Below are 12,998 nucleotides of genomic sequence, written 5' to 3' on the forward strand. Positions count from 1 at the left end.
TATCAGCAGGATTCTCAGTGGTCCGAATCTTCTGGATTATGACTCCACCTTCTTCTAGAATCTCTCGTACAAAGTGATATCGAACATCAATATGCTTCGTCCTTGCATGGTAAACCTGGTTCTTTGCTAAATGAATAGCACTCTGACTGTCACAGTGCACTTTGATGTGCTTTTGTTCTATTCCCAATTCACCAAGCAACCCTTGAAGCCAAATTGCCTCCTTCACAGCCTCTGTAACTGCCATATACTCTGCCTCTGTAGTAGACAAAGCCACTGTTGACTGTAAGGTGGACTTCCAACTGACTGGTGCCTTTGCAAATGTAAACACATAACCAGTAGTTGATCGACGCTTGTCCAAATCACCTGCATAGTCTGAATCACAATACCCAACTACACACTGACCATCTTGTTTGTCCTGCTGAAAGACCAAACCAACATCTACGGTGTTTAGAATATACCGCAGAATCCATTTCACAGCTTGCCAATGCTCCTTTCCAGGATCATGCATATACCTGCTCACAACCCCAATTGCCTGTGAAATATCGGGTCTCGTACACACCATTGCATACATCAAGCTACCAACAGCACTTGCATACGGAACCTTTGACATGTATTCCCGTTCTGCATCATCCTTAGGTGACATGGATGCACCGAGCTTGAAATGAGGAGCAAGAGGTGTACTAACTGGTTTTGACATCTCATTTATGCCAAAACGTTTTAGTACCTTCCTCAGATATTCTTTCTGAGACAAACAAAGCCTCCCCAATTTCTTATCCCTTGATATCTCCATGCCTAGAATCTTCTTCGCTTCACCAAGATCCTTCATCTCAAACTCCCTGTTCAATTGAGTCTTTAGTTTCGCAATTTCTGTCTGACTCCTGGAAGCTATCAGCATATCATCAACATAAAGAAGAAGATATATATAGGATCCGTCTTCTAGCTCACGTAAATACACACAATGATCATATTTGCTTCTTGTGTACTTCTGCCCTATCATAAACTTGTCAAATCGCTTGTACCACTGCCTTGGAGATTGCTTCAATCCGTACAACGATTTTTCTAATTTGCACACCATCTCTTCTTTTTCAGCAACTTTGAATCCATCTGGCTGAGTCATGTAGATTTCCTCATCCAAGTCTCCATGTAAAAATGCAGTTTTTACATCCATCTGAACTAGTTCCAAATCCAACTGCGCTACCAAAGCCAACAAATTCTGATGGAGGAATGTTTTACAACTGGAGAAAATACTTCATTATAATCAACTCCCTCCGTTTGAGCGTAGCCTTTAGCCACCAATCTTGCTTTGTAGCGGATGTTATTCTTGTCAGGAAATCCATCTTTCTTTGCATATACCCACTTGCACCCAATTGCCTTCTTTCCCTTCGGAAGACTAGCTAGTTTCCACGTCTGATTCTTTTGAAGGGATTGCATTTCTTCATTCATGGCAATCCTCCACTTTTTATGTTCTGAACTTTGAACTGCTTCATTAAAAGTGGCAGGAACGTCATCAATTGCAATTGGTGATGCAAAAGAGACCATATCAGCATAACGAGCAGGTTGTCTAATGGTCCTCTTTCCCTTTCTGAGTGCAATTGATTCATGTTGCTGTGGAGGTTCTTGGGTCTGAACCTCTTCTTCATCTGACTCTTCTTCTACCATAGGAGAGTCAACATCATTTTCTTTACTGGTTGGGACAAATTTGCTTCCTTCAAACTCCACCTTTTTGGGAGTTCCATCTGTCTGCTCCAATTTTTCTGAAGTCACCTTTCTCAACATGGTAGATTCATCAAAGGTAACATCCCTGCTGAAGATTATTTTCTTTGTTTCTGGACACCAAAGACGATAGCCTTTCACACCAGAGGTGATCCCCATAAAAATCGCCTTCTTTGCTCTTGGATCCAGCTTTGACTCCTTAACATGGTAGTATGCAGTGGAACCAAACACATGTAAGGAATCATAATCTGTAGCAGGTACTCCAAACCATTTCTCTAATGGTGTTTTACCACCAATAGCAGTCGATGGTAAGCGGTTGACAAGGTGACAAGCATAGACCAAAGCCTCAGCCCAAAATTCTTTGCCTAACCCAGCATTAGACAACATACACCGAACCTTCTCCACTAATGTCCGGTTCATACGCTCTGCCACTCCATTCTGTTGTGGTGTACCTCTGACAGTGAAGTGCCTAACAATACCTTCCTCTTCACAGACTTTCAGAAATGGATCATTTTTGTACTCTCCACCATTGTCTGTACGGAGACGTTTGATTTTTCTGCCTGTTTGAGTCTCCATCATCTTTTTCCATTTAAGGAAAAATCCTAGCACCTCATCCTTTGTCTTCATTGGATACACCCAAACTCTCCGGGAAAAATCATCAACAAAGGTGACATAATAGTGTGTTCCTCCCAATGAAGTTGTCTTGGAAGGCCCCCATACATCTGAATGAACATAATCCAAAATACCTTTAGTATCATGGATTGCTGTTCCAAATTTCACCCTCGTCTTCTTCCCTTTGATGCAATGCTCACAAAAAGCTAATTTGCAAGCCCGAGCACCCTTCAATAATCCTTGATCTATCAGTAATTTCAAGGATTTTTCACCAACATGCCCCAAGCGCATATGCCATAACCTGGTTGCTTCTGACTCCTGTTCATCAGTAGAAGCTGCCACTGCTGCTGTCCCAACAATTGTACTACCCAGAAAGTAATACACATTGTTTCTTTTTCGGATTCCCTTCATTATCACCAGTGCACCAGAGATAATCCTCATAATCCCATCTTTTGCCCTCACTTCTAAACCTTTTGACTCTAAGGTTCCCACAGAGATGAGATTTCTCATTAAATCTGGTACATAATGGACACCTGTTAAGGTTCTGATTGATCCATCCTGATTCCTCAAGCGAATTGAACCAATCCCAAGTGTGTCAAGAGGGGAATTATTTGCTGTGTAGACAATTCCACCTTTTAGTTCTTTAAAATCAAAGAACCATTCTCTATTGGGGGTCATATGGTGGCTACAAGCTGAATCTAACAGCCATGAACTGGAACAGCTGGTTGATGGCGTAGCAGCGAATGCGAAATCTGAATCTCCATCATCATACTCGACCACATTTGATTCTGAGACAGCCTTCCCCCTTTCAGGTTTGCCTTTATTCTTTAGCTTGGGACATTCTTTCTTCCAGTGCCCTTTTTCTCGACAAAAAGCACATTCATCTTTGCTCAATCTGGACTTTGACTTCGATCTCCCTCTGCTTCCTTTATTCTGACTCTTGGAACGGCCTCTAACAACAAGAGCTTCTGCTTCGACACTTGTGTTTTCTTGTTTGTCTTTCTTTCTCAATTCATAACTATACAAGGCAGCAGTTACTTCACTGAGAGACACATCAACCTTCCCATGAAGTAGAGTAGTTTCAAGATACTCAAACTCATCAGGAAGTGATCCCATCAACATCAGAGCCAGATCTTCGTCTTCAAAAGTCACGTCCATATTCATCAGATCAGTCACCAGCTGATTAAAGCTAGTAATGTGATCATTCATAGTGGTACCTGGTACATAGTTGAAGCGGAACAGTCTCTTTTTCATGTAGAGTTTGTTCTGACCGCTTTTCTTCAAAAATTTCTCCTCCAGTGCCTTCCACAATTTACTTGCAGAAGTTTCCTTAGAAAATGCATACTTCTGCTCTCTAGAAAGACACGATCGAATAGTACCACATGCCATTCTATTGATCCTCTTCCATTCTTTCTCCTCAACATCATCTGGTTTCTCTCCTTCAATAGCAATGTCTAGACCCTGCTGAAATAGGGCATCTAGAACCTCGCTTTGCCACATGCCGAAATGACCGGTGCCATCAAAAATCTCCACTGCAAATCTAACATTTGTCACAGCATTTCTTGCCAAAATTGAAGATGAAGAAGCGTCTGCCATTTCTGCTACAAATTCTATTTAATAGCTGCCAATGCAGAATGTCAATTATCCCAAGGAAATTTTTCTGATGTGGAAGATCAGCCTAAGCCGCAACCACAGAGCATACTAAAATAAACCAAGAGCGCTGATACCAATTGTTGTGAAATTCGGGTTAATTTCCACCAATAACAGATTCACCGTGAAAACTATTATCTAGGTGACTAGTGTGAAAACGATTGTACTAAAAATCACCCCAAGGTAGATTCCCAGGAAAGAGGAGGGGTCACAATGGTCCCTCTTAAAACCCACTTTCCTTAGACAGAACTACCAAGACAAGTAATTTTAATAGGACAATAATTGACAACAACTATACCCGACAATAGCTATTAAATAGACATAAAAGAGAACACCAAAATATTTCACTAATAGAGGAAATATTACAAAGAGAGAAAGAATACAAATAGCCTTTAAAATAGAAGAAGGCTTATATTTGTGGGATGATTAACTAAGGAGGAGGAGGGCTTTATTTATAACAAAAGAATTTCCCCTCCTCCTTATACACAACCAATGTGGGACTTTTGCCAAAAACCAACAGAGAGTGCTTGTCTATTCATTACAGCCCTACTCCTTGTGGGGTTAATTTCCACTAAGTTCCACGTAACAGATGCAGCTGCAATTTGGTTACCAGCCACTGCAACATTTTATGGTGGCCCTAATGGTTCCGGTACAATGGGTAAGTTTTAACCCCCCCCCCCTTTTTTCTCTTCGTATTTCATTATGTTGATCTCAAATACCATGTTGGTTTACTAGGTGGAGCTTGCGGCTATGGTGATCTTTATGTAGATGGTTATGGATTAAAACGGCTGCACTCAGCACAGCTTTGTTCAACGACGGCGCGTCATGTGGAGGCTGCTATCAGATAGTCTGTGATGCTCAAAAAGCACCTCAGTGGTGTCAGGAGGCCAAATACATCACCGCCACCAACTTCTGTCCTCCAAACTATGCACTCCCGAGTGACGACAGTGGTTGGTGTAACCCTAACCGTCAACACTTCGACATGTCTAAACCCGAGTTCGAGACCATCGCCATCTACAGAGCTGGAATTGTACCGATCCTATACATGAAGTATGTACATTGTGCCATCAGGAAACTTGAATTTTGAGCATTGGTGGACTGAATGATCTGTTTTGTGGTTGGCAGGGTTAGATGCAGAAGTTGTGGCATTAGATTCACCGTGAACGGGAGGGACTATTTTGAGCTGGTGCTGGTATCAAATGTAGGGGGTACCAGAGACATCTCCATGGTATGGATAAAGGGTTCTAAAACAAATAAATGGGAAACCATGTCCAGGAACTGGGGAGCCAATTGGCAGAGCTTCAACTATCTGAATGGTCAGAGCTTGTCCTTCAGAGTCCAAGTCAGCAATGGAAGGATTCGTACAGCTCTCAATGTGGTGCCTTCTAATTGGCAATTTGGCCAGTCCTTCAAAAGCAACGTGCAGTTTTAGATAAGAAGCTGTATGTATTACAGATAAACAACAGCAGCTAAAGTTTTCTTATATTATTTAAGCAAAATAAATAAGCTTTGATATATAATTAAAGAAAAGCTTTGAGTCAATCAAATTCGGATTAAACTTTGACGGTTCGAATATGAACAAATTCAGTGTTTGTTGCCTGAGTCCATACCAATCTGATCGTTAAGCCATTGGCTCCATTAGGTGTTCACCGACGCAAATTATAATATGGCCATTGTCTCAATTAGGGAAGTGATAAAAAAAATTCATAAGTACAGATAATTCAATTTAAAATTTTCAAGTAGAGTTATTCTACCAGAGAAGACACTTGCACTACCTAGCGTCTTCATGAAGACACATGAAAGTTATGTCGTTTTCTCGAAACAAACAAATGAGAAGAGGTCGTGTTTTTCATGTGTCTTTTGCCAAATACGTCAGGTGATCCATACGTCTTCCCCAAACATTATAACATTCACCCCATTCGAATAAAAAAAATGATTTTTCCAACACATTATCCAAGCAAATTTGCCCACTTTGCTACTAACAACATTTTGTTCATGAATTTCTTTATTCAATTGCAAAGAAACAGAGTAAAATATCAACACTCATCACCAATTATTATTACTTATAAAACGTTGGGTTTGATCCATATTTTACTTAGAAGTTCGAAAATTGAAGACCCAATATTATTGATACAAAGTTATGCATGGAGAACGATATAATGATTCTGCCTTAGCTATCCTCCTCGATCTCAAAGCCATGGGCCTCATTTAGCTTAGCTTTTTTTGGGGGCAAGCTTATTCTTGATTTTGTCAACTTCCTTGGTGCCGATTTGGAAGGCCTTGGTCAAGACATTGTCCGGCACCGGTGGCGTTGAAGTAAACAATGTAGCGGCAATCGATTGAGTTCCGGGCAGCTGGCTGTTGAACCCTGCAAGCACAGAAGCTGGCTTCTCACCATTGTTCTTCTGGAAATGTACCAGTCCCTTGGGGAAGACGAAAACGTCGCCTTTCTTGACGGATTTGGAGATCAACTTGTTTGATGTAGTTATGAACCCAACATCCAATTCACCCTCAAGAACAAAGATGATCTCAGTGCCACGAGGGTGAGTGTGGGGCGGGTTAAGGCCACCAGGTTGATAGTCGATGCGGGCAAGTGAAACTCCAAGGGTGTTAAGTCCGGGAATTTTCTCAACATTGGCTGCTGTCACCGCTGATCCTACTGAATTGTTGATAACTCCAGGATTGGCTAATCCGCTAAAGAAGAAATCAGCTTCCGTTACGTTTACCTCATCTTTGCATGGAAATCCGTTCACCTTTATTCCTACACCAGTAGTATCATAAGATATATATGAAAGAAAACAACATACATAGTTGTATCGTATATTAACGTACCTGCAGCTTTGTTAGCTACACAGAGATCCTGGAGAAGATCAGGATCAGATGCGACCATGCCGAAGAGGGCGAGAAAGACGAAGACATATGCAGAAACCATGGCAGCCATGAAGATGATTACAATCTACACAGGGACAATTGATAAAGGAAAAAAGTAGAGAAAGTTCTTGCTTCGATTGCTGCAAGAGAAAGGGGATATCTACTTTATTTATGGAAAACAAAAATGAGTAGATGTGAGGTTAAAGTTTGGAAGACAGGCTACTCCAACTTAAAAGCAAAGCAATTGGTAAATGCAGACAAAACTTCACCATCTTCGACCCCAGATTTTAACCATTCAAGACTTGTTCAAGGGGACAATATGCAACCAAGAAGGAACTCAGATTGCATCACAGTGCACTGGGAGAAGCCGAAGTGGGAAAAACAGCTTTCAAAGTTTGGTGGGGTCTAGAAGTTTTAGAATTAGAATTCAAATCAGGACATTTATGATTTTTAATAATTTTTCAGATTCAAATCTTTTTATAAAAATACTTTCATTTACAACCAAAACGGGAACAGGATAAGTGTCCATCACGCCGGTACCTACTACAAAGAAAGCGATTCCCTTTAGGAAAATGGCCCCATAACTCCATAAGACAGCGCATCGAACGGCGCTTGTAAGACATAAAGTTATGCAGACATAAACCCTAGATTCATAGCCAAAAAAAAAAGTTGTTGAAATGGATTGGTTTAGCAGCTGTTTTTGCAGTGGTTGAATTGTCCTGTCGGCCTTAGCTTACCCTTTAGCCTTCACAAGATCATTAGCAGTTAGCTCTTGCATCTTGCATGCTTCATTTTAGTTGTAGCAACTGTAAGCTTTAGATAATGTAATTAGTTGCATCTTGAGTTTAATGGAGGGTGAAGGAAACTAAAAGTTTCATTCTTTAAGTACGCAGTTTTACTTGATGAGTAAATGATAATTACCAGAGTGAAGTAGCTTATAAGGAAAAATCTGCGGTTCCCGCTTCCCATGTGTCTTTCCTGCAACTACTGTGCTCTAAAATCCGAAGCATGACCACTAGAATAGTCTTGAAAAAGGTTAAAGCATAGATTTTGTCTTTTAGTCTTCAAATGGAGGGGGTGTTCATATTTGGTTAAAACGCGAATTAACCGACTGTATCAATTTTTTTAGTTAATTAATTGGTTAATTTTAGGTTCAATTGGTTAACAATTAATATTTTTTTAAAACTTCGGTTATTGGTTAATTCGATTTTAAATTGGTTAGTTAACATAATTAATTGGAAATTATTAATTATTTAATATATTATATATATTATTTAGCTAATATGGGTGTTTAAACTTCGATTTTAACTTAATTAACCATATAAATTGAAAATATTAAATATATATTATTTATAAGTTTTGATTAGTTCGGTTACCTGACCAATTAATAGAAATTAGTTCGGTTTGATTAAAAATTAAAAAAAAAAAAGAATCTGTTCAGTTAACACTTAAAGGGGAAAAAATTTGATTAATGGATTTTGGGTAGTTTGATTCGGTCGGCTAACAGAATTAACCGATTAAACTCCCCTATTCAAATGAAGTCGAGTAAGCTATGAAAAAACTATTATATCATCAGCCGAAAGTAACAAGGGAGACCGATAATTATAGTATCGGTGATTATTAGAGTTTGATATGAATTTAATTTTATTCAAATTAATAAAAATATAAAATTAAAGAAATTTATAAATTTAGTTTGATCGAAAATACAAAATTTATTTTATTTTGGGTTAATGAAGAGTACAAACTTAATTTGTCTTGATTTCTAGTTTCCCTTTAATTAAATAATTATCCCTATAACTAAAAATTAGGGTTAGAGGTGAAGTCAATTTTTAATAAATCTCTTATATTCTTCTATTTTTTAACATTGGTAAAAATTCTCTTCGTCTACTTGCTATTTCTTTTCAAAAGAGTGTTTCACGTAAAATATTAATGTCTATTTGAGCATCTAGATTGTTTGTCTCGATCGCGATAACTTATTAATACCTTGCAAGTGAAAAAGGAATTGAGATCAACATAGAATAAGATACGCACAAAAAACAAGATTTAATGTGGTTTAATTTTGTCTATCTTCATAAATGAAAAAAATAATAATCCATACATAATATCTTATTATCTTAAAATCTAGTGTATATATATATATATATATCAAAATTAAGTGTATCACATAACACTCTTCTAATATCCTTGTAAAACTCATTTGTGCAAATAAACCCAGAAAGTTATGCTTTCTATACGTGCTGAGACAATTTCAATGTAGTTTAACCAAAGGGCAATAACAAATTGTGAGTCAAATTGGTTGGATAACACAATCAAGCTTGGTGTTTGACTGCAATTCACTTGGTGCTCCACACTTGAAACGTAGGCCAAGTCATCATTGCATTATGAAAAATGATTTTAGAACAGAGAGAGGGGTAAAAGATACAAATAATTTCAAGGAGTTAAAACTCTCTTGGCTTCTTCACGTATACACGAAAGGTTGGTCTTTATCTCTTTAGAGAGCCTGCCTTCGACTAGGCGATCCGGCAACCACATCTTGGGCTTTACATCTACTAAATACGAAAGCGTTGTCTGCCATTCTTCATCGTCTTCACCTTTTCCTTTATTGAACTGCACAACCCATCATCAATGAAGTTATTAGATGATCCCTCTGCAACTGAAATTTATTCAGTTCCAATAACTAATCCCTACCTCTTCAATCAACCAAGTTCCTTCAAAGCTGGTGAAGTCACCTTCAATTTAATTTCACGTTTTTTCCCATTCGGCATTATCTCATCGTCATTCTCGTAACAGTCTATAACTCCTGTTGCATTGAATTTCAAACCCAATGGCAAGTTCTGCTGTCCAATCTGTTTAACGCATAAGCAATGGCAACTCTAAACGGAAGTAAATTTAATTGGATCGAACGCACGGACCTGGAACAGTCGGGCAAACTTGTCCTCCTTTTCGACGATTTTGCTGACAGCAAGCCCTGGAATAAGATCAGCCAGCTTCTCGTAGTCGGTCAAGATGTTCCAAATGGTATCGAGACTGGCTTCTATTCCGATTTTGGATCGAATCCTGCGAGAGTTTCCTCCAAGTTTTTTTTTTATTTCGATAAACACTCTGTCTTCTTCACATATCGAATCCGTATTCTCATCTAACAAAGCAAAATCATCATCTTCGTAGTCGTTACTCAATCATATATTTAGATACGAGTTTCAGATCTCTATTACCGGTTGCAACTTCACCTTGAGAGATGGTAGCTCCTCCGTCGTACCGGAGAGACATTGCAGGTTGCTGTGGATCTATCTATCTTCAACTGTGCATCAGTATTGAATATAGACTCTAGCTTTCTTGAAGAAGTCTGATATTTGAAGTAATTCAAAAGGATGGATCTTCTCACTGTAACAGTATTGAATATAGACACAAGCTTCCTTTTTCTACCCAGAAATGCTCCATTACACATCTTTTAAGATGTGTAACATGCAATATCATTTATTTTATTGTTGGATGAAATCAAATCATGTTTTTTACATTAAAATAGCTTTGGGAAACTTACTGTACACATGTGGTTCGTCCTTAAAAAATGATGACAGATCTGCATCAAATATATATGTATTTGGCATTTAAATTTAATTGTTGTTATTGGGAAATGGATTTGAAGACCCAAAAAAACACTGTAGATAATTTAAAGTCTTTAAATAGTGAAAATTTTGACAACAGAGAATGTAATTAAGTTATTAGTTCTGATAAGTTTTAAGAAAGAAAATAAGGAGAATGTTGAAGATATTAGATTAATCCTTTTAATCCAGTAACTTCCCTTAGTGGGTTAGTTAATGAGTAGTTAAATTGGGTTTTTTTGGCCCATCATCCCATGCGGATCAATTATTTGGGGTATTGGGTCTACCTAGAATTTATTTTGGAGAATACGACATTTTCTACAGTGCACCCCAAACTCGTCACCTATTATTTTTAATTGGTCCCCACATGGACTATTATTTTATTGGTATTATAATAACTTGTCACCCCGAGGTAAGGAGTCCATTAAAAATATATTTTTTATAATTTTAAAAAATGAAATTTATAAATGGAAAATGGTGAAAAATTAGGGCGAAGTCGTTACGTCGACGTGACGAGTTCATTCAAATTCAAAAAAGACTAGCCGTTGATCAACGGATAGACGGGAAACGGTCACTTGAAACTCGTCACCTCGAGGTAACGAGTTCGACCGACCATTTTAAGTTTCTAACCGTTTATAGCCGTTGAGGGTAAGCTATAAATATGGGTTTGGGGTTTTGGTTTTTCATCAAACCCTGAATCCAAAAAAATGGAAAAAATCATAAGTTGTGAGAAAATACCAAAAAAGGCAACTCGAGAATATATGTTGCGCTTGGATAACTCCCATGTATCGTCGATCCAACGTGAGTTGAACGAAGATGAATGGAGTATTCGCAGTCGGGGGATGACAACTAGAGAGCCGCATCGACAAACGATGACATATCTACATCAATCCGGTCTATTCCCGGCCATATTTTTACGTGGCTTCAAGCTATACCCAATGTTAATCGAGACTCTGATCGAACATTGGCGGCCCGAGGTGCATACATTCTATTTCCCGAGTGATGAAGCGACGATTAATTTGGAAGACATCGCTTACCAACTCAATGTTCCGGTGAATGGAGCCCTGTGGTGAGGCATAACATTTAGGAACCTACGATGTTGGTTTACCAAGTTTTGGGAAAATGACCACCATTCGACGTCATGAGGGGCTATCGGGTAATGATAATATGGTTGAAGTCCGAATTCCAAGTCACATACGAGTCTATTGAGGCGTTGGTTGTTTTCGCATCCCGAGCATTTTTTTTCTCCAAGTGATCGGAGGGATATTATTACCGGACAAATCCGGTAGTTAGGCGCACACACAATATCTGCAATACTAGGAAGACTTTGATGTGTACTGTAATACTAGTTGGGGCACCGTGATTCTAGCATTTATGTGCCGGGAGCTTTGCAAGGCTACAAATGTCATAAATCCATCATCGAATTTCGAAAGTGGATTGCAGAGTGCGTTAAGTACACCTCATCGACAAGATGACGACGAAAAAAACCAATTCATATGGTCCGATGTACTTGACGATTCCTGCTGTATTGTTATCCGACAACCCCTTGGCATCGTCAAGAACTTATAAGGCATAGATAAACTTTCTTTGTAATTTTCATGTAAAAATTATTTCTTGCAATTATTTATTTTGTAAAATAATAAATTCATTTTTCTTTTAATTTTAATTTTTTTAAAATTTTACCCGACTGAACTTGTCACTTCGAGGTAACGAGTTCCAAACGACTGTTGTTGCCTGTATGCCCGTTGACCAACAACTATTATTTTTTGAACTGAACGAACTAGTCACGTCTATGTGACGATTCACCCTAATTTTTTCTCCTTTTTTAAATTTATAAATTTCATTTTTTTAAAATTATAAAAAAATATTTTTTTAATGGACTTGTCACCTTAACTTGAGGAGTCATTATAATGCTAATAAAATAATGGCCCACGTGAAGCCCAATACGCGGGGACCAATTAAAAATTATATCCGAAGGAGGTGCAATGTAGAAAATATCGTATTCTCCAAAATAAATTCTGGGTAGGCCCGACAGCCCAAATAATTGGTCAGCATGGGGTATTGGGCCAAGAAAACCATTAAATTGTGGTTATAAGTGGTTGGTTAGTTAAGTCCAGTCGGCATTAATTTGTTAAGCAAGCTGGGCTAACCCATAGTGTAGTATTGGGCCTTTGCCATTGTAGCCAGTTTTGTAATCCTTCTCTAATAACATTCGGGAACTTTTCTCCACTGTTTGTGCTTATTTGATGTTGAAATTTGGCAGAATTGTGATGGGCCTTTGGGGGATGTTGTTCCAAGAAGTGTTGAGAATTAGCCCTAGATATAAAATTTGAGTTGAAAATAAATTTTTATAGTGCATAATTTGCTTATAGCTGAATGCTGACTGGTGCTATTAATATTTTGGGCTGATTAATCTATTTACTTCAACCATTACAACGAAAACCCTGTTTTATTATTGCTTTCTCTGCCGCAAGATGATATAAGGTTCCCGAATGGCAACCCCAAGGGATGATATAAGGCCGAATAAAGCTCTTCAAAAACTTGCTTTTACAG

The 12,998-nt window shown here is 38.4% G+C and overlaps 1 protein-coding gene and 2 pseudogenes across 1 annotated transcript; 1 reads left to right on the plus strand and 2 right to left on the minus strand.

Annotated features, from left to right (window-relative positions):
• Positions 1 to 4,485: 4,485 nt before the first annotated feature.
• LOC120199462 lies at positions 4,486 to 5,408 on the plus strand (annotated as a pseudogene).
• Positions 5,409 to 6,004: 596 nt separating this feature from the next.
• On the minus strand, positions 6,005 to 7,006 carry LOC120199619 (germin-like protein subfamily 2 member 4). The gene is made up of 2 exons (XM_039200654.1): positions 6,808 to 7,006; positions 6,005 to 6,736 (listed from the first exon to the last, which is right to left on the minus strand). The coding sequence occupies exons 1-2, from the start codon at positions 6,914 to 6,916 to the stop codon at positions 6,189 to 6,191; spliced, it is 657 nt and encodes a 218-aa protein (XP_039056585.1). The 5' UTR covers positions 6,917 to 7,006; the 3' UTR covers positions 6,005 to 6,188.
• A 2,270-nt stretch (positions 7,007 to 9,276) lies between these two features.
• LOC120199463 lies at positions 9,277 to 10,113 on the minus strand (annotated as a pseudogene).
• Positions 10,114 to 12,998: the final 2,885 nt, after the last annotated feature.

Source organism: Hibiscus syriacus, unplaced genomic scaffold, assembly GCF_006381635.1.
Source record: "Hibiscus syriacus cultivar Baekdansim isolate YM2019G1 unplaced genomic scaffold, ASM638163v2 tig00005459_pilon, whole genome shotgun sequence".
NCBI classification, from domain to species: domain Eukaryota; kingdom Viridiplantae; phylum Streptophyta; class Magnoliopsida; order Malvales; family Malvaceae; genus Hibiscus; species Hibiscus syriacus.